The following is a 26840-nucleotide window of genomic DNA, read 5'->3' as shown; positions in this document are numbered from 1 at the left end:
TTTTTTAGAGAGTAGAAGGGATGGGGAGAGACAGGGAGAAATTGATGTGAGAGAGACACATCTATTGGTTGTCTCCCACAACTGGGGCTAGGATTTGAGCCTTTGACCTGAGGAATCAAACCTGAACCAAACCAGCTAGAGTTGAAAGAAATTTTAGAAATTTAACTTTAATGTTGAAGCAAACAAATACATAAAATAATAAAACATGCATAGTTTTATGATTTATATGACAAATATCATTATAACTGTTACCCATGGAAGAGATGGAACTTTGCTCTCCACCACAGAATTCCACTGTATCCCCTCTCTAATTATATCTTTTTTCCTCCCACCACAAGAGTATCACAGTTATTTGTGGAAAGAATGGATTATTTGTCCCATATATTTTTCCTCAGTTGTGATTTTGTTGATTTTATTTCCATAGTTAATTGAATGTTTTCATCCTCTTTCTATGTTTCCTACAATTCAGTGGTTAAATTTATAGTTGTGCTGTCCAGGGTGGTAGCCACTAACTACATGTAGTCATTTAAATTTAAAGTTTAATTCATTTAAATAAAATTAAAACGTTAGTACTAGCCACATTTCAGGTGCTTAATCGTCTATATGTAGTTAGTGTCTACCATGTTGGATAGTACAAATGTAAAACATTCCATCATTGTAGAAAATTTAATTGGACATTCCTAATCTGGAGGCTTAATCAAATTCAAATCTGATCTTTAGAGGGGACAAGGCTGCCTCATATATGACTTTATAATGTCTAGCTTCCTATTTGTGTTGTTAGTATCATTGACATTCAGTGCTTTAGATGGAGTCTAAAGTAGGTAGTTAAATTTCCTGGTTAGTCCTTGTGATGGTAATAGACTCCTATGATAGAGTACAGCCTCTTGCCTATCATTTGTATGGTGTTCACAGTGTAATATGTAATCCCAGGCTGTGTGCATTCACTATGATAGGAGTAACCAATCTACTGTGTACTATATTGTTTTAGAGGATTGACATGTTTGTCCCTGTTTGATCTATTTAATATAAATATATTTATCATTACTATTGTGTTAACCACAGTCCTTCATGCCAGTGATATAATTATTAGTAAGTTATGGTTTTCAATTTCTTAAAAAATATATTTTATTGATTTTGTACAGAGAGGAAGGGAGAGAGATAGAGAGTTAGAAACTTCGATGAGAGAGTCATCGATCAGCTGCCTCTTGCACACCCCCTACTGGGGATCTGCCCGCAACTAAGGCACATGCCCCTGACCGGAATCGAACCCGGGACCCCTCAGTCCCCAAGCCGACGCTCTATCCATTGAGCCAAACCGGTTTCGGCTGGTTTTCAATTTCAAGTGCTTCAGAATCTAGGCTGACAGATGCAATTAATGTAGACGACTATGACAAAGTGCTATTAGGACATACTACTAAAGGGATATACCTCATCATACCATGTGGGATTCAGAGAACATTTCCTAGGTGACAACTAAGAAAAAAAAAGTATTTGCCAGGGAATGGGGAAGGGGGAATTATAGGTAAAAGCCAATCTGTGATTTGGACAATAGCAAATAGCTTAGTTTATAGTTAGGGAGACAGTTGGTGACAGGTAATACTAGAGAAAAAATCCTGAGTCAGATTACAAAGTTCCTTGCATTTGGAATTATCAAGCATTGAAGAGTAGGAAGTTTTGCTTCTGTTGTTCTGTTGCATATCTACATTGCCTAGGTTAAGGCCTTGCAAAGAATAAATATGGAATGAAATTTTAAGCTAGGGATTGACAAGATGATGTTTTAGAAAGCTCCACTTTTTAGAGTAGTGAATGGATTGGAGTGAGTCAGAGCTGGTAAATAGAAGGTGTACACTTATACAGCCACTGAAATAATCTAGATGTAAAATTACAGTTGAAGTTAACAATAAAAGAAGAGGCAGGTGCATGGGGAAAAACAGGAAAGTAGAAACAGTAGGCCCTGTGAATTTGGGGGAGTGGGAGTGAAGGTTAGGGAAAATTTCAGGTTGACTCAAGTTTCTGACCAGAGCAATTGTGTTGATGGTAATGCTAGTACCAGAGTTAAAGAACACCAAATTGTGAAAAGAGGGGAGATGATATTTCCATTACAGACCTATTGAGTTTGAGGTGCCTACCATGCTGATAGGGAGGGGGCCGTTGGAGGAGACCTGGTTGGCAATGGGGGGCATTCAGGCTGGCACACAGAGGCAGTGAGGGTCGGTCAGGTCGGCAGGGGGAGGCAGAGAAGGGTGACCAGGCAGTCAGGCAGGTGAGCAATTAGGAGCCAGCGGTCCAGGGTTGTGAGAGGGATGTCCAACTGCTAGTTTAGGCTCAATCCCCAGGAGGGCTCAACCTGCAGTTGGGACATCCCCCAAGGGGTCCCAGATTGAAGATGGTGCAGGCTGGGCTGAGGGCCCTTCCCATGCATGAATTTCATGCACTGGGCCTCTAGTATTTAAATAAGATATGGGAAGGAAATCAGAGTGGGAAAAGTTGTACATCTGTTCTTTGATTCAAACAAAATTCCTGAGCACTTTCTGTGATCCAGAGACTTTTATAGGCATTTGGAATATATCGGTGAACAAGAACAAAGCCCCTGCCTATAGTCTTACAACCCAGAAGAATCAGGAATTATTCTAGTTCTTTAAAGAGACGGGTGAAGGAAGGTGAGAGATTGGCCTTAAACATCAGTAAAAACAGGTCTGTCACTATGGAGAGTTGTGAAGAAAGCCTGGATGAAAATAGTTACAGATTTTTTATCTTAAAACACTTTATCATTCTTTGCTTTCTTTTGCACAATTATATAGAAATATAATTTGAGATAAATAGGTTTTCTTGCATTTTAATGAATAACTTAAGTACTTTATTCTGAATTTGATGTCAAGTGGTAAATCCAGATGAGAACGTTATCTACCTGAAGCCTGTAATTTAATAGCACAGAACCACCCTTATATTCATAGGTTTACCAGTTGCAATATTTCATAATGCTGGTCTTAGACTATTATAGTCACCAGCAACTGCATTTCTGCTGCATGCCTTAATTCCTTGAACAGTGTTTGGCACATGCTAGCATTCAGATAAATATTTGTTGAATAAAAGAAAGAAAATATATATACTAGAGGCCCAGCACGCACAAAATTGCGTGTGGTTAGGGTCCATAAGCCTAGCCTGGCCTCCATTGCTGGCCTCTGCCGCCCTGCCACGCTGTGTGAAGCTTCCCACCCCAGGATGCTCATGGTCCCTTGACTGCTCTGTGAGGCTTCTCCGCTCTGCCACTGCTCCGCGAGACTCCCCCAACCCCGCAACTGCTTCGCGAGGCTCGCCCCTGCCCCTTGACTGCTTCATAAAATTCCCCCCACCCCTTGACTGCTCTGTGAAGCTTGCTGCCGCCCTGCGAAGATGGCCGCTGGACAGTCCGCGAAGCTCCCCACCCCCCTGCCCCGCGACTGCTCTGCAAAACTCTGCTGCCCAATGACTGCTCCGCTAAGCCCGCTGCTGACCTGCGAAGCAGCCCGATGCCACAGTCACCGCCGCTTAACAGTCTCTAGTCCCCCCTGCTGCCACCCCCCTTCATGGCGAGTGGCTCTCGGGGGCCAGGGAGAGAGAGGGACTGAAGAGGTGCTCCATGCACTTAATGGTGACCTGTTGTCTATTCGGTCATGATGGTATCTGGCTCTTTATATATTAGGATTTTTTAGTTATTACAGTATGACTTTCTCCTTAGGCCTGAGACAGAAAATTCAAATTTTCATCACTTTATTGAGTAGAAAACAGGTGGATGGCATTCATTTTAGCAAATATTTACTGAGCCTGATATATATACAGAGCCTCATATATACAATTATGACCAGAATAGCTTCTTGAAGAGAGGCTCTTTGGGAAAAAAGATCAGGCAAACTGAAGTGATCTGGTCTTGATCTGATTGTCAGTTCTGAAGAGTTAAAAGTGTAATTATCAAGGAGTTTTCCTAGAATAGGTTATAGTGGTTTGTAAATTTTTTCATAAGACTATATAATCTCACTGAATTTCAGAGCTGGGAGGGACCTGTACTAAATACTTTAGTTTAACCCTCTTGTTTTACAGAGGTGATTGAGGTGAGCTCCAGGAAGGGTAAGGAACTTGTCCAATGTCCCTGTCAATTAGTTAGTGATAGAACAGGGATAAGGGGAGCAGGCTGGAGGAGGTCAATGGGGAAAAAAGGAGGATTATGTAATACTTTCAACAATAAAGATTAAAAGAGGGAGGAAGGGAAGAACAGAGATAAGAGCATAAGGTTTGGCCTCCTGATTTATAAGCCAGTGACTTTTCCCCTGTGCCAAATCCACAACAAATTCCTTTTCAAAAGTAGACTACTTGCCATTGCTTTATCATCTTTTCTTAGTTAAGCACAATAGCAAAGTATTGATTATTAAACATTAAAGAATTCTTTACTAGCCCTGACCAGGTGGCTCAGTTGGTTGGGGTGTCATCTGATACACCAAAAGGTTGTAATTTGACTCCTGGTCAGGACACATACCTAGGTTTTGGGTTCAATCCCCAGTCAAGGCACATATCAATGTGGGAGATAACTAATCAATATATCTCTCTCATATCGATGTTTGTTTCTCCCTCCATCCCTTCCTCCCTTCTCCATCTTTCCCTCCCTCCCTCCTTCCCATTCTTAGCCTTCTTCCCTCCCTCCCTTCCTTCTTATCGAAAAAAGTCAATAATAATAATAAAAAAGGATGTCTCAGGTTCTCTAATAAATAGTATTTGGATGAAAGATGTGCTTAATCTCATGTTCTAGAAGAGTTGATTTTGAGCTCAACCCTTTGTGAGAATACATACCAGCTCGTGTGACTTAGAGAACTATCAGAATGTTCGTCGCAATCACTGTGCAGTAGTGAAGAGTTTATTTGTATGTTCCTCTTATGAATGTATTGCAGAGAAACTCTTGCTACTCAGCTGGATCTAGCGGAAACAAAAGCTGAGTCTGAGCAGTTGGCTCGAGGGCTTTTAGAAGAACAGTACTTTGAATTGACCCAAGAAAGCAAGAAAGCTGCTTCAAGAAACAGACAAGAGATTACAGATAAAGATCACACTGTTAGTCGGGTAAGTGGTGATAAGAGGTTATATGACTAAATTTTAAGTAAAAATAGGTTAGTACATCTTAAAGTTTAGGATGTGAGTGTATGTGCGTGCATGTTCACAGTGGTAAGTCTGTACTCATGTATAAAATAGTTTATGTAACTCAAAACAATTATTAGGAATTGAAATGGTATTCATTGTATTGGGGATTCCCCCCCCCTCCTTTTGGCTGTAGGTGTTAAAATATTTCATGTGAAGAAACACTTACAGTTAATTTATTGTATTATTTTCATACATTGGAACTGATTAACTTCAAGCCTCAGATTCTTCATCTACAAAATAGAAATAATACTCTTCAGAATACTTATGAAGATTAAATTAAATTATCTATATAGAGTAATGAATAAAAGTCTAAAAGTAATCAAACATTTTAAATTGTCATGTTCATTATCATTCAGGTGAAGGAACTGAGATTCAGAAGGATCACAAAGCTAGAAAAGTAAATGGAAATTTTCTAGTTTTAGTCTAGTTTTCTTTCTACTATACTTTTTTCCTTTTCTTCATGTGTATAAGCATGTGTATTTGCAAGCATACACATACACTCTCTGAAATAATTTTTGGAAGCTAACAATTGTTTTTAACTATTTTACTGTAATTATAATTACATATTTTAAACTGGAAACTAGGCATATTTATAGTTAAGCAGTGACAGATCTGTTTTCATTTAGGGAAAAATGAAAGTATTTTTTAAAAAATTATTGCTTTAAATATAAGACTAGCAAAGAGATTATAGCTTAAACTTTTGTGTGCTTTGTTTAGCTTGAGGAAATGAACAGTATGCTAACCAAAGATGTTGAATTATTAAGAAAAGAAAATGAAGAGCTAACTGATAAAATGAGGAAATCAGAGGAAGGTATGTAAGGTTATTTTTTTTTTAAGCATAACATTAATTCAGTTCAGAGTAAATCTTTAGTTGTTTACATAATGTTTTAGAAATGTTTGTTTTCATATGTTAATAACTTCTTTAGTCTTAAGTATTATTTTAGTAGAACTTAAATAGTCTCACTCTTAAAAAAATAAATAAATAAGGTAAATCCATGAGGTGATGGATATGTTAACTCAATGGGGAAGGTAGGAATCCTTTCACAGTGTATATACAGAGTAGGCAAAAATAGTTTTACAGTTGTGAGTATGTGAAAGAATTTATTCTTGTATTATTATTTATTAATTATTGTATTATTTATTTGTATTAAATTGCTGATTTGGAGTGCAGAAACTAAAGTAATTAATGCCATACAATAACATTTTATATAAATTGATATAAATTGTTGACAGATTTCAAACAGAAGAAAGAGGAGGAGATCAATAATCTTAAGGCTGCCTTTGAAAAGAATATCAGTACAGAACGAACTCTTAAAACACAGGTACATGTGCTCAGTCTTTTCCATGTTTGTATTTGAGTATTGAATATTCAGAAGTTAATATTTGCTTTTTATGCACTTTTTCTTATAACTGAGGGTATAATCCCTGACTGGTTACTCAGTGGTTAGAGCATCAGCCTATGGACCAAGGAGTCTTGGGTTCATTTCCCAGTCAAGGGCACATACCTCAATTGCAGATTCCCCAACCCCAGCAGGGGTGCAGGTGGAAGGCAGCCAATAGATATGTCTCTCTCACATCGATGTTTCTCTCTCTCTTTCTCTCTCCCTCTTCTTTCTCCTCCTTCCCTTCCACTCTCTCTGGAAATCATTGAAGAAATAATATCCTTGGGTGAGGATTAAAAAAAAAATGAGGGTATAAGAGTCAGGCTTTTCATTGGAACAAATAATGCAATAGTTTTTCTTCATTAAGTAAAGAAGATTTATTCAGGAAATAGGATTTCAATTGAGTTAAGAAAGCTAGTTTGTCTAGTCACTTGACTAGAAAGAATATTTTAGATTGTACAGAAGACTCTAATTTACAGTTGTAAAATTTAATGAAGGGAAAACATTGAAGCAAGAGAGAAGAATTGGGAATAAATAAGAAACTATAGGGGTGGATATAATACTTTGTACTTAATGCTGCAGCTAAATCAGATTTTTTAACACTAAAACTTGATATCCTGTCTTTTTATAAAGGTATCCATTGTTGAATGCTAAATGACTTTTTCAAGCTTATCTGGTTTTTACATTTGAGCAATGAGATAAGTCAGTAATTGTTGCTACTTGTGCTACCAATTATCATGTCCCAACTTTCATTAGGTTATCCTAATTTTTATGCACAAAAAAAGTCCTCCTTACTGATTTTGAAGAAAAAATACATTTTTAGTGGAAATTTAAATTGGATGGCTACACTGAAATTCTTACTACTATCTTAATATTTTAATAGGCTGTTAACAAGTTGGCAGAAATAATGAATCGAAAAGACTTTAAAATTGATAGAAAGAAAGCTAATACACAGGATTTGAGGAAGAAAGAAAAGGAAAATCGAAAGCTACAACTGGAACTCAACCAAGAAAGAGAGAAATTCAACCAGATGGTAGTGAAACATCAGAAGGAACTGAATGACATGCAAGCGGTAAGGTTTTTGTGTGTATGTACATGGAGGGTTATTTTCTTAAATTGTTATTGCTGAATATGTATATTATTCTTGTTTATATTAGATTTTTCATATAAAAATGCATATTTTGATTTATACTCCCCACAATTTGATTATTACCCTAATATGAACCATGATTTTAAAATAGAAAGATGCTGTATTGTCTATTAACCATTATATCTTGAGTAATTTTTACCCATTAGCATCTGCTCTTAGGTTTTAGGCTGAAATTGAGATATGACTGGTTTTATCTATATATATAAAAAGCCAATGACTATCATGGCCATAACGACCATAGCGACTGGTCACTATGATGCCCACTGTGGCAAGCGAAATGCCCAGTCGGGGTTAGGCCGGCTGTCCATCCTTATGGCCCCTCCCCACCGCCTGCCTGCCCCTGATGGGATTCTACCACCCTGATCAAGAGCGGGCCTATGGCCAACTGCTCTGTCACTTCCCCTAGGCCAGCCCCGTCCGCTATTAGCCTGCCCCACCTTGATAGGCCTGCAGCCCCTGTTCCTTGGCCAGCCCATTCCTGATTGCACTCCCCTACCCCAATAGGGTGTGGGGCCAGCCTGCCAACCTTCTGAAGCCCCTCCCCCTGCCTGATCCTATCCCAGATCAGCCCCCCTTCCTATCAGGGGTAGTGCCAGCCAGCTAACCACCTATGGCCCCTCCCCAAGGCCACTGGCCCCCTCATTGGCACCCCTTACTCCATTTGCGGCCGTGTCTGCTGGCCCACCCCCTCTCTATGGCCACCCCACCCCCTGCTGGCCAATCACCCACTGCCCCTTTCCCCAGCTGGCCTGGCTCTGATGAGGCCCTGATTGGGGCTGGCCGACTAGCCAACTCCCAACATCTCCTCCTCCTGACAGGCCCAGCCCCAATCTGCCCAATTGGGGCAGGGCCGGCTGGACCTCACCTGTGCACGAATTTGTGCACTGGGCCTCTTGTAGTGACCATAATTGGAATAGAGGTTTTGGTTTATTGGAGCTATATTTTATATACTTGGTATATTATTTTCTCTAATTAGGACTCAACTTTTCTGAAATCAGAATGTCAAACTTAATTTTTTGATATGTTCTTGATTGCTAATAGCACAAAGTTGAGAACATGTTCTCCGGTCTTATTAGATTCAAGCATTGACTCTATTATTTAAAAATCTTACTGTACCTAGAAGCTTTCTGAACCCTTTAAACTATTTCATTTGGAACCTCTTAAAAGCATTTTCTATTAACAAGTGTTTCTTTTTTGTTTTTGATGCTTTGTATTAAAAAAAAAAAAATTCTAATTTAAAGCAAGGAGAAAAGGAGCTTAACCAAACAATGATGTGTTCCTGAGAAAGAGAACTTCCTTTTGTATAGTCAGATCAAACTCTGTAATAGTAAACATTCATGAAGTTTTTAGTAAAATTTTCAGTTTTGCAACTTTAGATTACTTATTCATAGTTCCATCAATTTTTAATTTCTAATGTTGGAAATTTATTCTTGACTCTTTATATTATCTTGGTATTTTTCAAAAATAGCAATTGGTAGAAGAATGTACACATAGGAATGAGCTTCAAATGCAGTTGGCTAGCAAAGAGAGTGATATCGAGCAATTGCGTGCTAAACTTCTGGACCTATCGGATTCTACGAGTGTTGCTAGTTTGCCTAGTGCTGATGAAACTGATGGAAACCTTCCAGGTAAGAATATTTCTATTACTTCATTCAAGTTTGCTTAAATGTCATGGGAATTAATGTGTGTTTCTTTCATTTGGTATTCTGCTTCTTGTCATTTTGTCCATGTATCCTTAAGAGGGAGTTTGTTTCTGATAGCTAGTCTTTTTTTTTTTTTTTTTTTTTTTTTTAATATATTTTATTGATTTTTCACAGAGATGAAGAGAAAGGGATAGAGTTAGAAACATCAATGAGAGAGAATCATCGATCAGCTGCCTCTTGCACACCCCGTACTGGGGATGTGCCCGCAGCCAAGGTACATGCCCCTGCCCGGAATCGAACCTGGGACCTTTCAGTCCGCAGGCTGACACTCTATCCACTGAGCCAAACCTGTCCCCACAAGTCTCTTGGTATTTGTATACTTAGTAGTGCACTTCATGGAATAAAATCAGTCATAAGCAGTGTTAGGCTATTATAATAGATCTGAGAGGCTATATCTGAATAGAAACCTGAAGAACTTTATGAACCTATTCTAAGCAGCCTAAGTTTAAGGTGAAAGTTAAAGCTGCTGCAGCAGCTCTTTAAATTTTTTTTTTTTTTGTATTTTTGTGCTAAAACTAAGAACTGTACTTAATAAGAACCACAGCAGCCCTATATAGAAGCATACCTTATGTAGTAATGATAAACTTTAGTCAGACTTTAAGTTTCAAATTTAGAGAAATAGATAAAAAGGTTTGGAAGACGTGGACAGGAATCAGGGAGTTAAGTAAAGACAAAGTGCATAGCTAAGACTTCAGACTTTTTTCTGTCTTCTTTTCTCCAGTGGCTCAGTTGGTTGGAGTGTCATTCTATATACTGAAAGGTGGCAGGTTCGATTCCTAGTCAGGGCACATACCCAGGTTGTGGGTTCAATCCCAGTTCAGACAGGTGTGAGAGGCAACTCATCAATGTTTTCCTCTCTCTCTTCTTCCCTCCCTTCACCCTACTTCTACCCCTTTCTCTTTCTCTCAAATCAATAAAAAGTATGTCCTCAAATGAGGATTTAAAAAAATAAATAAAAAGAGGAAGGTGCCGGGACCGGTTTGGCTCAATGGATAGAGCGTCGGCTTGGGGACTGAAGGTTCCCGGGTTCGATTCCGGTCAAGGGCATGTACCATGGTTGCAGGCATATCCCCAGTGTGGGGTGTGCAAGAGGCAGCTGATCGATGACTCTCTCTCATCGATGTTTCTAACTCTCTATCTCTCTCCCTTCCTCTCTGTACAAAATCAATAAAATATATTAATAAAATAAAAAAAAGAGGAAGGTGATGAATTTTATCTTCTATCCTGGGTTATTTAGGAAGGCTAAACTCAATGGATCATCAGATGGTTTGATTGGTAGACGTGGGTTAGGAATTCAGTTAGATTTCAGATTCTGGATTTAATAAATCCTCTTTTGAGTCAGTCAACAAAGAGATTTTTAAAATTTTCTACTGGCTCCTTGCTGAGTATATTACTTAAAATAGCTGGGTATGTAAAAAAAATAAAATAAAATAAAATAAATAAAATAGCTGAGTATGTTCAGAAATTTTGTTTTTATTTCAAAGTCCAAACTCAGTGAGGGGAAAAATTAAAAATACTGGTGGCCTTTCTCATTGCTATAAAAGGAAACCAATTAAGGTACCTCTTCCTCTCTTACTGTGTTCTTAGTTTTTAAACTTATTAAGATTTCTACAGTTTTGTATACTTGATTTTCATATTGGAGGTAGAAGTCAAAGGATAACCTTTATCAGTATTAATTTACCTTTCTCTGTTAGATATTTTGCTAGTAAATTGAAAATCTGTATTAAACCTACCATTTTCTAGATGCCTAAAAATGGTCTCTTGCAAATAAAATTTAAGGTTTGCAGTTATATATAGAAACAATTATTAAAGAATTTTTACTTTATTCTTAATATTAGAGAGTTATATACCATTCAGGTATCTGAAAGATTTTTCAAAGGTAATGACTAATGATTAATTTTACTAATTTAGAAAATTAGTAAATGGACTTAAAATACAGACTAAAAAAAGAAAGGACTTTCAATGAAATAATTTACTTAACAGTTAAAAGCCTTTTGAAATATGGATCATATTTTTAGTTTGATAAAATGTTCTTTTTTAAGTAGTTGGGTAGATGAACTGATATGTGACTTTGTTTCTTTTATAATAGATTTCATCATTTAATATAAAGTTTTATTTAATTATCATGTGTATCTAAATTTCAGCTTTTATAATTTTAGTGGACGTCTTATCATTAACTAGATTAAATCTAAGTTCCAAACTTGGAAAAGCTTAGAAAAAAATCATTACTCCTTCTCTCACTTATAACCCTTTGAAGTTCTTAAAAATACTCCTCTTATTAATTTTATGTCTTTATCCTTCTTTTGTTTTTGTGACAGGTTGTAACCCAGCACACTGTGTAAATATAAAGATTACCTTTAGGGTTAAGTTTGCTTATTGTCTAGATGACATAAAGACTAATGTAATAAATGTCTCTCTTTCCTTGTCTTGTAACTATTGACCTAAGAATATTAAAATAGGTGAAGAATATTCATTATATCTTATTGATTATCTGCACCATTCTCTTTCCATCCAGTTGATCTCAAGTTGTGCAATTTAAACCTTTAAATGGTAGATTTCTTTATGTGTTTCCAAGTATTTGAGAATATGAGAGTTTGTGATTTTGTCCAAATATAACCAGTGATTTGAAGATAATCAGTGCATCTGAATACTTACATTGGTTGATTTCATTTTTTAATATCACTTCTGAATGTAATTAAAATAAGTTAGAATGGTTCTTTAGTTCTTTTTCTCAAGTAGTATGTGGTTTATCCAGGTAAACTTAGGTAGTCATCAGAGTTTAGCTTTGATATTTAAATTGGCTTTATTAAATAGTGATTTACATATAGTTAGTCTCTTTATCTCTTGTTTGGGTAAAGGAGTCAATTGCTGATATTGCAGTAATGCACATCTAATTTTTTTTAAGTTAAAGTTGCTATACAAATACAGAAAATGTGGTGCCAACTTGTTTTTGTACTTTTGTAGTATGTTATTGATGATAACTCAGATTTAGAAGTCCTCAACATTTCTTTATCTGGAGAAGCTGATTTCTGTGCCTGTGATGTAAAAGATGGAATTGACTACATTATACTTTCAGTTTGCCACTTATATTACAAGTGGTCATGGTTGTAAAGGTGGTCTTTATAATATTAAAAGCTGGTGCATTAACTTGCACCTAAGAAGAAAGGAAATAACCTGACTGGTGTAGTTGAGCGTTGACCTATGAACCAGGGGTTCATAAGTGGATCCCTGGTTAGGGCACATGCCTAAATTGTAGGCTCATCCCCAGTAGGTGGCAGACAATCAATGATTCTCTCTCATTGATGTTTCTCTCTCTTCCTCTCCCTTCCTCTCTGAAATCAGTAACTTTTTTTTTTTTTTTTAAAGAAAGGACACAAAGGAGAAGCTAGTATGTGTTTTTTTGTTATAGCTGAGTATAAGTATAATGTATTTGTTCAACTGTTTATCTGAAGATAATTCACCAGAAGGAAAAACTAAAATTAACTTCCATAACATTATTGTTTTAAATTGGAAAAAACCACATATCCTCTGTACTTTTTCTGAGCCCTAAATTTCTTCATTGAAAATACAACAAATATAAAACTGGACTTATTTGATTCATAAAATGCCTTTAGTATATAAAATTTCTATAGGAATATTAAAATGACAGATAATAAAGAGAACACTGGCAGGTTAATCCAAACTCAGAATCAGAAAGAATAAATATTTTTGGCATTTATCCTCATAGAAAAAAAAATAACTGAGGGGGGTATTTTGGTATATATTACACAATTTTTGTATAAATGCCAAGATTTCAATGGCTTTCATGTCTTTTATTTTCAATGAGGAATTACTGGTATTAAATAGATTTAGGAATAAGAGGCCCAAGTTTTGGCACTTTGGAGGAAAATGGTCCTAGCAATAATTCTTTGCTTTTCTAAGAGAATATTTGTGAATGATCACTAGCCTTCTGCATGTCATTTAATATAAAACAGCGCTTTGGTTGTTAAATTATAATCAGTATTTACAGAGAATAGCTTAATTGGCTAACTTTTAAAAAGCAGAATTGCAAAATAATTAACAAATAGTTTATCAAGTACCTACTCTATATATCATATGCAGTGGGGTATATAAAAGTGTTAGGCTATGGTCTCTGCACTCTCAAAACTTACCAAGGAACTACCTAAGGAAATAAGATAATTATTGATGGGCTAAATAACAGCAACTAAAAAAAAGCTGGGAGAAGAGGGGGATCATTTTGAGCTGAAGTTTCTCACTATTTCATCTACTTTAACAAATGCAAGGGAATAACAAAAGCAAAGGACATTAAGTACATTAAAGAAGTTGGAATAAGAACATGACCCTGATTCAATTAACTTCAAAGCTTGTTATAGGACATAATAGTATTGTGCTCTAGGAACATAAGCTCAGAAATTAGAATGCTTTGACATTTACTGATAAGAGTACCCTTAGGCAAATCAGTTTCCCTTGCTAACCCTCAGTCTCTTTCTTTGTAAATGGAAGATGATAATAGAACCTATCCTATCCTATATTCCTGTATTCATGGAATTACACACATTTTTAGATGAGATATTACTTGTAAAGCACTTGGCAAAAATAAATGTTCAGTGAATGTTATATATTTTTGTTACCTTTAATGTAACCCTGAGCTCTTTTACAGCCTTTGTGTGGAAAGGGCAATATATAATATTCTGATTAGATCATGGTATAATCTGTCACATTATAATAATGTATTTTAAATTTGGTTACTTTTCCATTCTTTTGTTGTTTCAAATATAAAATAGATATATAAAAACAATTAAGTACACTTATCTCTAACCTGATATAAAATAACTATTTCTAATGGAATCATCTTTTTCTCGCAAATATGTCTAATAAATAAGTATAATTAAACAGTAGTGATAATTACTATAAAATACCTTGATAGAATTAGTCTAGAATTTCTGTTATGTACAAACTCGTTAAAATATTAAAGGTTGACCAACTGAATTCTGTGTTCTTTTGCTATTTATTAAATTCTAGTACCATAATTTTTTAGTTTGATGAGAATTGTAATTGGACTTACCACTAGAATTAAGTACCCCACCAACTAAATTTGGACAATATTATTGAAATTATTATGGGTGTTTTACCAAAAAGTTTATCAGAATATTGTACTGAGAAAACAAATAAAATGCTTGTCTCTTATTCTTTATATCTAGTTGATTCTGCCTGCATTCCTTATTTATTTATCTTCTATTCTTATCTTCTGTGAGTAATAGGACACTTCTGTACTTTTGCTTGCTCTTTCTTGTGTAAATCATGGCTCTGATTTGTTCTACTTGCTGCATAATTTTTTTTTTTGCTAAGTATTTTTATATGAATGTTAAATGATATTTATAGTCTTCTGTATCATATCCCATTTAAGCTGCAGTCCATTCCAGTCTTGCCTGGCTCTTAAGGTTATTGTTGTTATTTCATACTTTTGTAATTGAGTACTAAATGTTAATTTTACGGGAAAAGTGGCTTGGAATTTTTTTCTGCAATCTTTGTATGGCCATTAAAATTGATTTGTGTGATTGAAGCATGAAAGAGCAAATTATAGCACTTATTCATTTAGCTGTGTCAAATGCCTGTTGCTGCATGCTGTCAGACAAATTGTTAATAGCTTTTCCTTTTGTTATAATTTAAGACTGAATATTATATATTATTTTTCTCTTAGAGTCAAGAATTGAAGGTTGGCTTTCAATACCAAATAGAGGAAATATCAAACGATATGGCTGGAAGAAACAGGTATAATATGCCTCATAGTTTTCCATTTGATATTTTGTTATACATTTACTTTTAAGTGTAGAACTTGTATTAACTGCCCTATTATTAGCATTGATTTTAAATCAATCTGTATATACAAAAGCTTAAGCAATTGTTACAACTGGAACAACTGGTCGACCATTCACTATGACGCACACTAACCACCAGGGGGCAGACGGACAATGCAAAAGCCGTCCCTGGTGGTCAGCCCATTCCCACAGGGGGTGTGCCCACTCAGTCAGAAGCCTGGATCATAGTTGACAAGCGCAGCTGTGGCAGTGGGAGCCTCTCCTGACTCTGCAGGCAGCGGCAGGCGCAATGGGCTGGGATGAGATTGAGCAGTGTGGCACTGGCTCGGGTTCTTCCCTGTCTGCCTGTGGCTCGGCGCACTGCTGCATCTCACAGGGGATGTCCAACTGCCAGTTTAGGCCCAATACCCGCAGGCCTGGCCTTCAACCGGCAGTCAGACTTCCCCTGAGGGGTTCTGGATTGCGAAAGGGCGCAGGCCAGGCTGAAGGGACTCTCCCTCCCATGCACAAATCTGTGTACTGGGCCTCTAGTGTAATATAATTTACTACTAATGGCAGGTATGCCTATTACTTTCAACCGAGTTAATGTTGATCTTATTATGCCTCTTCCCTCTTTTCTCATTTCAGTATGTTGTGGTAAGCAGCAAGAAAATTTTATTTTATAACGATGAACAAGATAAGGAACAATCCAATCCATCTATGGTATTAGACATAGAGTAAGTTGCTTTTGATTGAATTTTAAGTCAATTGAGTGTTAACTTATGATAATTATTTTAATTTTATTTTTTTAATAATTTTTCATTGTTGGAAGTATTACATATATAATCAATTATTTTTAGACTTACAATTTAGTTTATATTTTATTGAAACAATGTTACACACTTTTCTTTTTTTCTTATATTTAAATAATAATTTTAGCCGAGACCAGTTTGGCTCAATGGATAGAGTGTCGGCTTGGGGACTGAAGGGTCCCAGGTTCGATTCCGGTCAAGGGCATGTACTACCTTGGTTGCTGGCATATCCCCAGTAGAGGGTGTGCAAGAGTCAGCTGATCGATGACTCTCTCTCATTGATGTTTCTAACTCTCTCTCTCTCCCTTCCTCTCTGTACAAAATCAATAAAAAAAAATTAATAAATAAATAAATTAAAGAATAACTTTATATTAAATCTTAAACAAAATGTGAAAGGGAAAATTTTGCATAACTGTCTTATGTATTCTAAAGACAATATATGTTTTTAAATGATCACCCAAGGATATATTTATTGATTTTTTTAGAGAGAAAGGAGGGTGGGAGAAAAAGAGAAACATCAATGTGAGAAACGTTGATTGGGTGCTACCCATACACCTTGCCCAGGGATTGAACCCACAACCTTTTGGTGTATGGGAAGATGCTGCAGCCAATTAAACCACCCAGACAGGGCACAATTTTCTAAAGTAAGATTTAATGTAAAGTTTTTATTTCAATGTTTATTGGTTCTAAGTTCAGAAGACATCTCAAAATGTATATGATTATGTGGTCATTTTAAAAAAGGAAGTATAAATGTATCTCTTATTTTCTAATTACAGATCAAAGAGGCCTTAATAAGCTTGGTTTTTTTTCCCTTGTATTCATTCTAAAGTCATTTCCCAGCACTGCTTCCTATATTACAACAGGTGCTATAGATTATATAAAGAAGATCTGTGAAACATGCCTTTGGTATTTTAATGGGGATTGCATTGAATCTATAGATTGCTTTGGGTAATATTGACATTTTAATTATGTTGATTCTACCAATTCATGAACATGGTGTATTCTTCCATTTGTTTATGTTTTCCTCTATCTCTGTTTTCAATCTCCTGTAGTTTTCTGAGTACAGATCTTTTACCTCCTTAGTTAAGTTTATTCCTAGGTATCTTAATTTTTTGTTATAATGGTAAGTGGGATTGCTTTTTAGTTTCTCTTTCTGTAAGTTCATTATTGGTGTATAAAAGTCATAGATTTCGGAGTGTTAATTTTGTATCCTGCTACATTGCCAAATTTATTTATTAGTTGTAGTTTTCTGATGGAGTCTTTAGAGTTTTCTATGTACAATATGTCATCTATGAGTAATGACAGTTTTACTTTTTCTTTTCCAGTTTGGATGCCTTTTATTTCTTCTTGTCTAATTGCTATGGTTAGCACTTCCAATACTGTATCAAACAGGAGTGGTTAGAGTGGGCATTCCTGTCTTGTTCCTGTTCTTAGGTGAAATAGTTTTAGTTTTTGCCCATTGAGTATGTTAGCTGTAGGTTTCTCATATAAAGCTTTTATTATGTTGAGGTATTATCCCTCTATTCCACTTTGCTGAGGGTTTTTATCAAGAAAGGGTGTTAGATTTTGTCAAATCCTTTTACTGCATCAATTGATATGATTATGTGATTTTTATCTCTCAGTTTGTTTATGTGTTGTATCACGTTTATTTATTTGCAGATTTTTGTACTATCCTTGCATCCCCAGAATAAATCCCATTTGGTAAAGATGTATAATCTTTCTAATGTAATGCTGGATCTGATTTGCTAGAATTTTGTTGAGGATTTTAGCATCTATGTTCATCAGGCCTGTAATTCTCTTGCTTTGTAGTGTCTTTATCCAGTTTTGGAATTATGATAATGCTGGCTTCATAGATTAAGGTAGTTCTGTATTTAAGTTTAAAGACTAAAGGTAAAACATAAGCAACAAAATGTAAATTTAAAGTGTAGTGGGTGTATTCAAGAAAAACATAAACTTAAAATGAAGTATTGCCATTGGAATTAAACATTTGTGGAGCCATTTATACTTAGAATGTAAAAGAACTGAACAAATACCAGAATGCTGGTATTTCATTTCCTTTTTTTAAAAAGCATTAGTTTTGAAAATTTAAATGACCATGTAAATGGAATAATACATAAACAATATAAGAGGCATCATCTTTCAACTAACTTACTTTTTAGATCAATGAGAGGTAATTTTTGTTTTACCTTTTTATTGAGGTATGATTTTCGTATATTAAAATGAGTGCATCTTAAATGATCTGTTCAGTGACTTTTATAAACCCCCATGTAATAACCATTTAAGACAAGATAAAATAAAACATTTCCATTATCCTAGAAATCTCACCTTTGCCCCTTCTCAGAAGGAAAAAAATCTGGCCCTAGCCGGTGTCACTTACTCGGTTGAGCATAGACCCATGCACCAAAAGGTCACCCGTCCGATACCCGGTCAGGGCACATGCCCATATTGTGGACTCTATCCCTAATGGGTGGGGGATGCAGGAGGTAGCAGATCAATGTTTCTCCCTCACATTGACGTATCTCTCTCTCTCCTTCTCTTTTCCTCTCTCTAAAATAAAGAAAAACACGTTTTTAAAAAATCTGAATTCTGGCCACGCCATTGTGGCTCAGGGGCTGAGCATCGACCCATGAACCAAAAGGGTTCTGGTTGGATTTCCAGTCAAGGCACAAGCCCAGTTTGTGGGCTTAATCTCCAGTAGGGAGTGTGCAAGAGGTATCCAATCAATGATGTTTCTATCCCTCTCCCTTCCTCTCTTTCTAAAAATTAATAAAAAAAAACATTTAAAAATCTAAATTCTATCACTAAAATTAATTTTGCCTAGTCTACAACAATATAAATGGAATTATACAGCGTATACTCTTTTCCGTCTGGCTTTTTTTGCTCAGCATAGTGTTTTACTATGTGTAGCAATTTCTGTTGGTTTTGTTTGTTTGTTTGTTTTTTGTTTTTTTAATTTCAGAATAGTATTCTGTTGGAAGACTATATCAATTTTTTCATCCATTGTTCTGTTGACAGACATTTGAGTTGCTTCCAGTTTGGGACTATTAGAAATTAGACTGATGTGAACATTCCTTTTAGGAACTTTAGGAGTGGATTTCTGTGTCATAGAGGAGAACTGTGTTTAATCTTTAAAAAATCTACCAAATTATTTTCAAAAATGTTAATACCCTATATTTTTACTAGTTTACCCTAAATGTTTACTAGTAATATGGGTTTCAGTTGCTCCACATTCTCACCAGCATTCGGTGTTGTCAGTCTTTGATTTTTTTCTTTTCTAATTAATATGAAATGCTATCTCATTGTTTTAATTTGTATTTTTCTCGTGACTAATTATGCCAAGAATCTTTTTATATGTTTATTGGCCATTTGTATATATTTTCGTGTTTCCAAGTCTTTTGACAATTTTTTAATTATGTGCTTATTTTTTCACTACTGATTTGTAGAAGTTCTGTATATATTATGGATACAAATTCAATGACAGAAATATGTAGTGTAAATATTTCCCTGTTCGTAGCTTGCCTGTTCATTTCCTTTACAGTATCTTTAAACAGAGACCATATAGCAAGTTTTTTAAAAGAATTATTGTGTTTTTTAATCTGTCCAAGATATTTTTGCCTAACCAAAGATTGTTGAAGGTGTTCTTTGTTTCCTTCTAGGAAACTTATTGTTCTAGGTTTTACAATTAAGTTATGATTAATCTAAAATTTAAGAGGTTCTGGTTGTTGTTTTTTTCCATGTGAATAGCTGGTTGTTTTTTTCCATATGAGTATCTGGTTGTTCCAACACTATTTATTTTTATATATTGATCTTGAATTTTTTAATCTTGTTATTCACTTATTTTTATAGTTTTTTTTATTCCACAGGGATTTTCTACATATATAATCATATCATCTCCAAATAATAATAGTTTTACTTCTTTCTTTTCAATCTGTATGCCCTTATTACATGTATAGATTCTTATGACCATCAACACAGTCAATATACAGAACAGTTCCATCACAGGGATTCCTCATGTTACCCTTTTATAGCCACAAGAAGCTCCTTTTCTTCATCCCTCCCTAATTCCTGGCAATCACTAATATGTTCTGCATCTCTATGATTTTATCATTGAAAGGATGTTATATAAATGGAATAAAATACTATATAAACTTCAGGGGTTTTTTTCTTTCAGTTATTGAATAGTTTAATATTCCATGGTTTGAATGTACCACCATTTGTTTAACAATTCATTTGGGTTGTTTCCAGTTTTGGCTATTGTAGATAAAGCTCCTGTGAACATTCCTATATAGATTTTCACATAGATATAAATTTTTCTTTGGAGTAAAGACCCAGGAATGCAATTGCTACCTTCTTTTTCAGAGTGGCTCTGCAATTTTACATTTCTACCACAATTGCATGAGGGATCTAGTTTCTCTACATGCTCATCAGCATTTGATTTGTTAGTATTTTTATTTTTTAAATTCTTATAGGTGTATAGTGATTCTGTGATTTTAAGTTATATTTTTCTAATGACTAATTTCTCTTCAAGAAATGTTTATTTATACCTTTTAATGAGTTTTTATGATGGATTTTATCATATTTGTTTCCATTTTAGTAAATTGTTCCATGTTCGACCTGTAACCCAAGGAGATGTGTATAGAGCTGAAACTGAAGAAATTCCTAAAATATTTCAGGTAAAAATATAAAATTATAGTTTCAGAAGATCTTTTACCTAAGTACTATTGTAAATACTTTTTTTGAGGTAAATATATAATCACCAATGCTTTTATACATTTGAAATTTGTATGTACAGATACAAATCTTTTTTATCTTCTTTCTTTTATCATTCCTGAATAGATACTTTATGCAAATGAAGGTGAATGTAGAAAAGATGTAGAGATGGAACCAGTACAACAAGCTGAAAAAACTAATTTTCAGAATCACAAAGGCCATGAGTTCATTCCTACACTCTACCACTTTCCCGCCAACTGTGAGGCCTGTGCCAAACCTCTCTGGCATGTTTTTAAGCCACCCCCTGCCCTAGAATGTCGAAGATGCCATGTTAAGTGCCACAGAGATCATTTAGATAAGAAAGAGGACCTAATTTCTCCATGTAAAGGTAAGGCATGAAAAATTTTACAACTTAAAACAAGTTAGAGCCCTCGCTGGTTTGGCTCAGTGGATAGAGCATTGGCCTGTGGACAGAAAGGTCCCAGGTTTGATCCCAGTCAGGGCACGTGCCAGGATTGCGGGCTCAATCCCCAGTAGGGGGTGTACAGGAGGCACCCGATCAATGATTCTCATCATTGATGTTTCAACCTCTCTCTCCCTCTTCCTTCCTCTCTGAAATCAATAAAAATATATTTGAAAACACACACACACACACACACACACACACACACACACACGTACAACATACAATAAATTAGAGAATTACATCCCAATAACTTTTTCAAATGTAGCATTTTCTATACTAAGTTGAAAAAGTACAAGCTGTAAAATATACGTCTAAAGAACCTTGTTGCAAGGTAATTTCTACCGCCATTGGTCTGGACCTTCTCATAAATACAGAACATGCTTAAATTTAAGGAAAAAAAGGTTATAAGAAGTAACATTTTGATACGGTGTGACAACATATAACTATCATTTTACAGTTATAGATTTGGCTTTGAACATAATGTCTTTAAAAGAGACATTTGTTAAAAAAAAAAAAAATAGCTATATGTGAGCTATTCAACCCCTTGAATTTTTACCTCTGACTTTTTTCCCCCCTCTTTTTATTGATTCAGATAGGAAGTGAGAGAGATAAAAACATCAGTGATGAGAGAGAATCATTGATTAGCTGCCTCCTGTATGCTCCAAACTGGGGATCAAGCCCCCAATCCAGGCATACCATATGCCCTGACCAGGAACTTAACTGTGACCTCCTGGTTTATAGGTTGACACTCAACCACTGGGCCATGCCAACCAGACCTGATTTGTTTTCTTTTTATCTGGTTTTCACTGCCTGGACCAGCATACTGTATCATAGACAAAATCTCTATTTTACCAGAGGTAGCTAGAGGGAAAGATTACAGAATATTGGTATTTTAAGATAAGAAACTTGTGTTCTAAATACACATTTATTTGTTTCACTAATGCATTTATTGAATTTCTGATTTTACTTTGTTTTTCTTACTAGTTTATAACTAGTGTTGTGGTTTTTTTGTGGTGGTGTGTTTTTTTTTTAATTTCAGCCTTAATTAAGGGGAAAGTGATACTGTCCAAGCTTAATTAAGCATACATAGTAAATCTTTTCAGATTTTAAGAACTTAGAAAATTATGCATTTAATAGGGCTTTTTTAGATTTTATATGACTTTAATTATACTCTTTTTTTTCTTAACATAGTAAGTTATGATGTAACATCAGCAAGAGATATGCTGTTGTTAGCATGTTCTCAGGATGAACAAAAGAAATGGGTAACTCATTTAGTGAAAAAGATACCTAAGAATCCACCATCTGGTTTTGTTCGTGCATCCCCTCGAACACTTTCTACAAGATCCACTGCAAATCAATCTTTCCGGAAAGTGGTTAAAAATACATCTGGAAAAACTAGGTAAGGATTGAAAAGCTTACCTTTTTAACAGTGTGAAAGTGATGAGTATCATATGTAACTAGGTATTTATATATGACTAGAAATGACTTTACAAATTAGTTTAATTGATTCCTGTTAAATAATATTTTATATATCATATTTATTTACTTCCATGTCAAATTTTGTCATTGGTTGGTATACATGGCACATATTTAGCCCATAATGGTTTTTGTTTTGTTTTGTTTTAGTAATTTTTTTATTATTGAAAGTATTACATATTTCTCCTTATTTCCCCATTGACCCCCTCCAGCCCGCCCCGGCCTCCTGCCTTTCACCCCCAGGCCCTCACTGCCATATTATCTGTGGCCATGGGTCATGCATATCTGCATCCAGGTTCTTGGTTGATAACTTGCCACCTATAGCCCATAACATCTTAAAAATCTTGTGGTTTATCCCTTTTTTAATATAAACAGATTTATATAAAACTTTGATTACTTTTAACTATATTGACATAGTGGGTTTTTTTAAAAATCAAAGTTCTCAGTAAGTTCTCTTTTTGACATGACTAAATGAGATTCAAAGGAATTAGATAACTTGAACAAGACTACATAGCTAACTAGAAATATAGTCAGGATTGGAACCCATTTTCATCTAATTCTAAAGCCTATGCTTTTTCTCCTTTACCAAATACCAACTTTTGCTGGACTGTAGTCCCTATATTAAGAGGAGCATTTAACTCTAAAAGTGAGACCTATTACAGATTTGCCTCTCTATAGAATCCTATATCAGTCCCCTCCTGTATAAGCTAAAAACTAGATCTGAAATTATTTAAACTTGCTTTTTATTGCTTTGTAAAATTTGTGTGTGTATACACATACATACATAAATATACATACATATACACATACTAGTATATGCACACATATATGCATATATATACATACTACTGGTAGTATATGCATATATATGTGTGAGATATATATATGTTTGAAATAGAGTAGAAGCAAAAAGGAGATATTAAGTGTATTTTTCCTTTTTCTTGTCTTTCAAGTTTTGTGTGTTAGTTATTAGATATAAAAATAATGTAATTTACCTTTCCCTACAGCTGAGTACATTTTTAAAATATTTTTCTTTTTTCCCCACCAACAGTTAACCGTGTGACCTAGCACCTTGTGGAATCATGTGGGATGCTACCTGATAAACCAGGCTTCTTTAACCATGCAGAACAGACAGGCTGTTCCTTTGACACAATATCACAGGCTTCAGGGTTAAGATTGCTGTTATTCTGTCCATGCTTTGGCACGAAAGCACACCAAGGCTTTTTTTGTTTTTGTTTTTTTTTTTATTGCGGGTTTGCCTACAGGTAGATTAGATTAATTATTACTATGTAATGCAAGTACAATTGGTGAAAAGCTTAGCTAGATATATATTTTTTAAAAAGGTGCTGCCTTTTTGAATTTCTAAGAAAATGCCTGTCAATCATGATAGAACACAGTTTCCTCAGATGAGTAAGAGGAAGGGATTTCACTTTTAAGTGGAATGGCCATCACTATCAAGATCAGCTCATGGAAGGAGTAAAGAAAATATCTCAAAATGAGACAACTGCAATTTTTTTTAATGACTTCAGTTTTTGTGCTCTTGCAAGACTATACAAAACTATTTTAAGAAAGCAGTGACTTCACTTGACTTCAGTGCCCTCACTGTAGAATTTAAAGCCTTATTGTTGATTGCCGTGGTGGACTTATGGAGAATAATTATCTTACATTGTGCTTTACAAAATACTGTATGTGTTTCAGCAAATTTGTAGATTGGTGAATGGGAGAAGGCAAAAACATATTACACTTAATCTATGCATTTTTGCCAAGCCATATTGAGTTATTTTACTACTAGAGACTTTAGGAACTAACTGTAAAAAAGAACCAAGTTTAAAAACATTTTGTGGGGTACATCATTTCTGTAATTGTATAATGTATTTCTTTGTGGTTTTAAGTGATAAAGACATTAAGTTAACAAACATATAAGAAATGTATGCACTGTTTGAAATGTAAATTATTCTTAGAACACTTCAATGAGCATTGCATTGAGCTTTTAGTGCCTTAATTTGAGAGAATTATTTTACTGCCATGTCTAAATATAGAAGTTTCAAAAAACATATTTTCAAAAAAATTATGTCAGTGAGTTTTTCATTGATATTTGGTTTAATTTTAAATATTTAGAGGTTTGTTGGACTTTCATAAATTAAGTACAATCTTTGCATCAGACTACCTGCTAAAATAATGAATGACTTTATAAAACTGCAAAACATGTAGAAGGTTGCACCAATATAAAAGAAAATTATGGCAATACATCTGTGATGTTTTCCAGTTAACATAGGAATTTACCAGATAAATACTGATAAGCTCTTGTGCAATAGCAAGAGTAGATTTGTAAGGGCAGTATGATTTATTGTTTATTTTTTTAACCAAATACCTCCTCAGTAATTTATAATGGCTTTGCAGTAATGTGTATCAAATAAGCACTGGAAAACTGATTCGTCTCTAGGATGATATGCATGTTTCAAGTGGTATTGAAAGCCGCACTGATGGATATGTAATAATAAACATATCTGTTATTAATATGCTAATGACTCTGTGCTCATTTAATGAGAAATAAAAGTAATTTATGGATGGATACCTTTAATAATGACTGTATGGTGTTTTCTCCTGGCTGAAATGAATAGAAATTATGCTATAAATTAGTTTCTGACTATATACAAATGTTTGTTCAATTCCACAATTAGATTAAAGTGAGTTTTTAAAAGATAGAACCTGCCAAAACCGGTTTGGCTCAGTGGTAGAGCGTCGGTCTGCTGACTGAAAGGTCCCGGGTTCGATTCCGGTCAAGAGCATGTACCTTGGTTGCGGGCACATCATCGGTAGGGGGTGTGCAAGAGGCAGCTGGTCGATGTTTCTCTCTCATCAACGTTTCTAGCTATCTCTCTCCCTTCCTCTCTGTAAAATATCAATAAAATATGTTATAAATAAATAAATAAATAAATAAATAAATAAAAGATAGAACCTGCCTGGGTTCTAAAAGAAGAATGGCCGGGACCGGTTTGGCTCAGTGGATAGAGGATCAGCCTGCGGACTGAAGGGTCCCGGGTTCGATTCTGGTCAAGGGCATGTACCTTGGTTGCGGGCACATCCCCAGTAGGGGGTGTGCAAGAGGCAGCTGATCGATGATTCTCTCTCATCGATGTTTCTAATTCTCTATCCCTCTCTCTTCCTCTCTGAAAAATCAATAAAATATATTTTTTAAAAATAAAAAATAAAAGAATGGCTACAGTTGAAATGAAAAGTTGATTAATATCTTTGTAGGGGTGGAGAACCTTATTTCTGCCAAGGGTACCATTCCAGGCTATACAAAATAATCAACTGAAAAATTAGCCTGCTATATTTGGTCAAACATTTCATTAACTCACCCTAATGCCTTAGCAGGGCCAGACCAAACGATTTAGCGTGGCTTTCACAGCTCTTGGGCCAGACATTCCCCATTCCTGGTCTATTGGGAAACCATTTTACCTGGATCTCTTACATTTCTCATATCTTACGGTCAGAGAGAGACTCCAGCAGCTTTTTTTCCAGAATCTTTACCAAGCAGTTCTACATAGTGAACAACCATGGAAGATATTGTGTCTCCTCAAGAGGAAGGTAGGTATGTCTACCATCCGGTATATTAAAGATAATGTTCCCTCCAGATCTGCAAAAGTTAGGCAGATTTGCTTGAACTCTTTACAAAATATTCAAGTACCCTAAACTTGGGGTTCCTCGGCTGTAATGTAAACCCACCGTTTGTTCAGGGTCCCACCTGAGCCACTTTGCATTGCTCCCATAGGACTTGGGGGGCAAAGGGAACTGACAAGAACATGAAGCTCATTCTGCTTGTACTGTTAGTGTCAAGTTGTTTGGCTGTGATCCAGGAGTCTCATGTCTTTCCCAGGATCCATGAAATGTTGGCAGGCTAACTTCGGTTTTTAAGTACAGTTAAATCTCAGACTCTTCATTGTTCTTGACATGTCCTTACCATCGTCTTAGAATCATTCACCTAATATAATAAAATAAAAGTATATTTTTTTTTAAATAAATATTTAGAGAGAGAGAGAAACATCAATTTGTTGCTCCACATTTGTTACACATTCATTGGTTGCTTCTTACATGTGCTCCAACCTGGGATCAAACCCACAACCTTGGCGTACTGGGATGATGGTCTCACCAATTGAGCTGCCCTGCCAGTTTGTGT

At 35.3% G+C, this 26840-nt stretch overlaps 1 protein-coding gene across 3 annotated transcripts in view; it reads left to right on the top strand.

Annotated features, from left to right (window-relative positions):
• ROCK1 (Rho associated coiled-coil containing protein kinase 1) overlaps positions 1–25185 on the top strand; it is a 104534-nt gene extending 79349 nt beyond the window's left edge. For all 3 annotated transcript variants that reach the window (XM_036418479.2, XM_036418480.2, XM_045574521.1), the window contains 11 exons: positions 4920–5085; positions 5881–5974; positions 6397–6485; positions 7429–7617; positions 9164–9323; positions 15100–15170; positions 15845–15933; positions 20603–20681; positions 20845–21106; positions 22376–22583; positions 23712–25185. In XM_036418479.2, the coding sequence (XP_036274372.1) occupies positions 4920–5085; positions 5881–5974; positions 6397–6485; positions 7429–7617; positions 9164–9323; positions 15100–15170; positions 15845–15933; positions 20603–20681; positions 20845–21106; positions 22376–22583; positions 23712–23715 (1411 nt within the window). In that variant the 3' untranslated portion in view covers positions 23716–25185. The remainder of the gene's footprint in view (positions 1–4919; positions 5086–5880; positions 5975–6396; positions 6486–7428; positions 7618–9163; positions 9324–15099; positions 15171–15844; positions 15934–20602; positions 20682–20844; positions 21107–22375; positions 22584–23711) is intronic.
• Positions 25186–26840: the final 1655 nt, after the last annotated feature.

This window comes from Pipistrellus kuhlii, unplaced genomic scaffold (genome assembly GCF_014108245.1).
Source record: "Pipistrellus kuhlii isolate mPipKuh1 unplaced genomic scaffold, mPipKuh1.p scaffold_m20_p_6, whole genome shotgun sequence".
NCBI classification, from domain to species: Eukaryota; Metazoa; Chordata; class Mammalia; order Chiroptera; family Vespertilionidae; genus Pipistrellus; species Pipistrellus kuhlii.
This window is presented reverse-complemented; position numbering and strand designations above follow the sequence as displayed.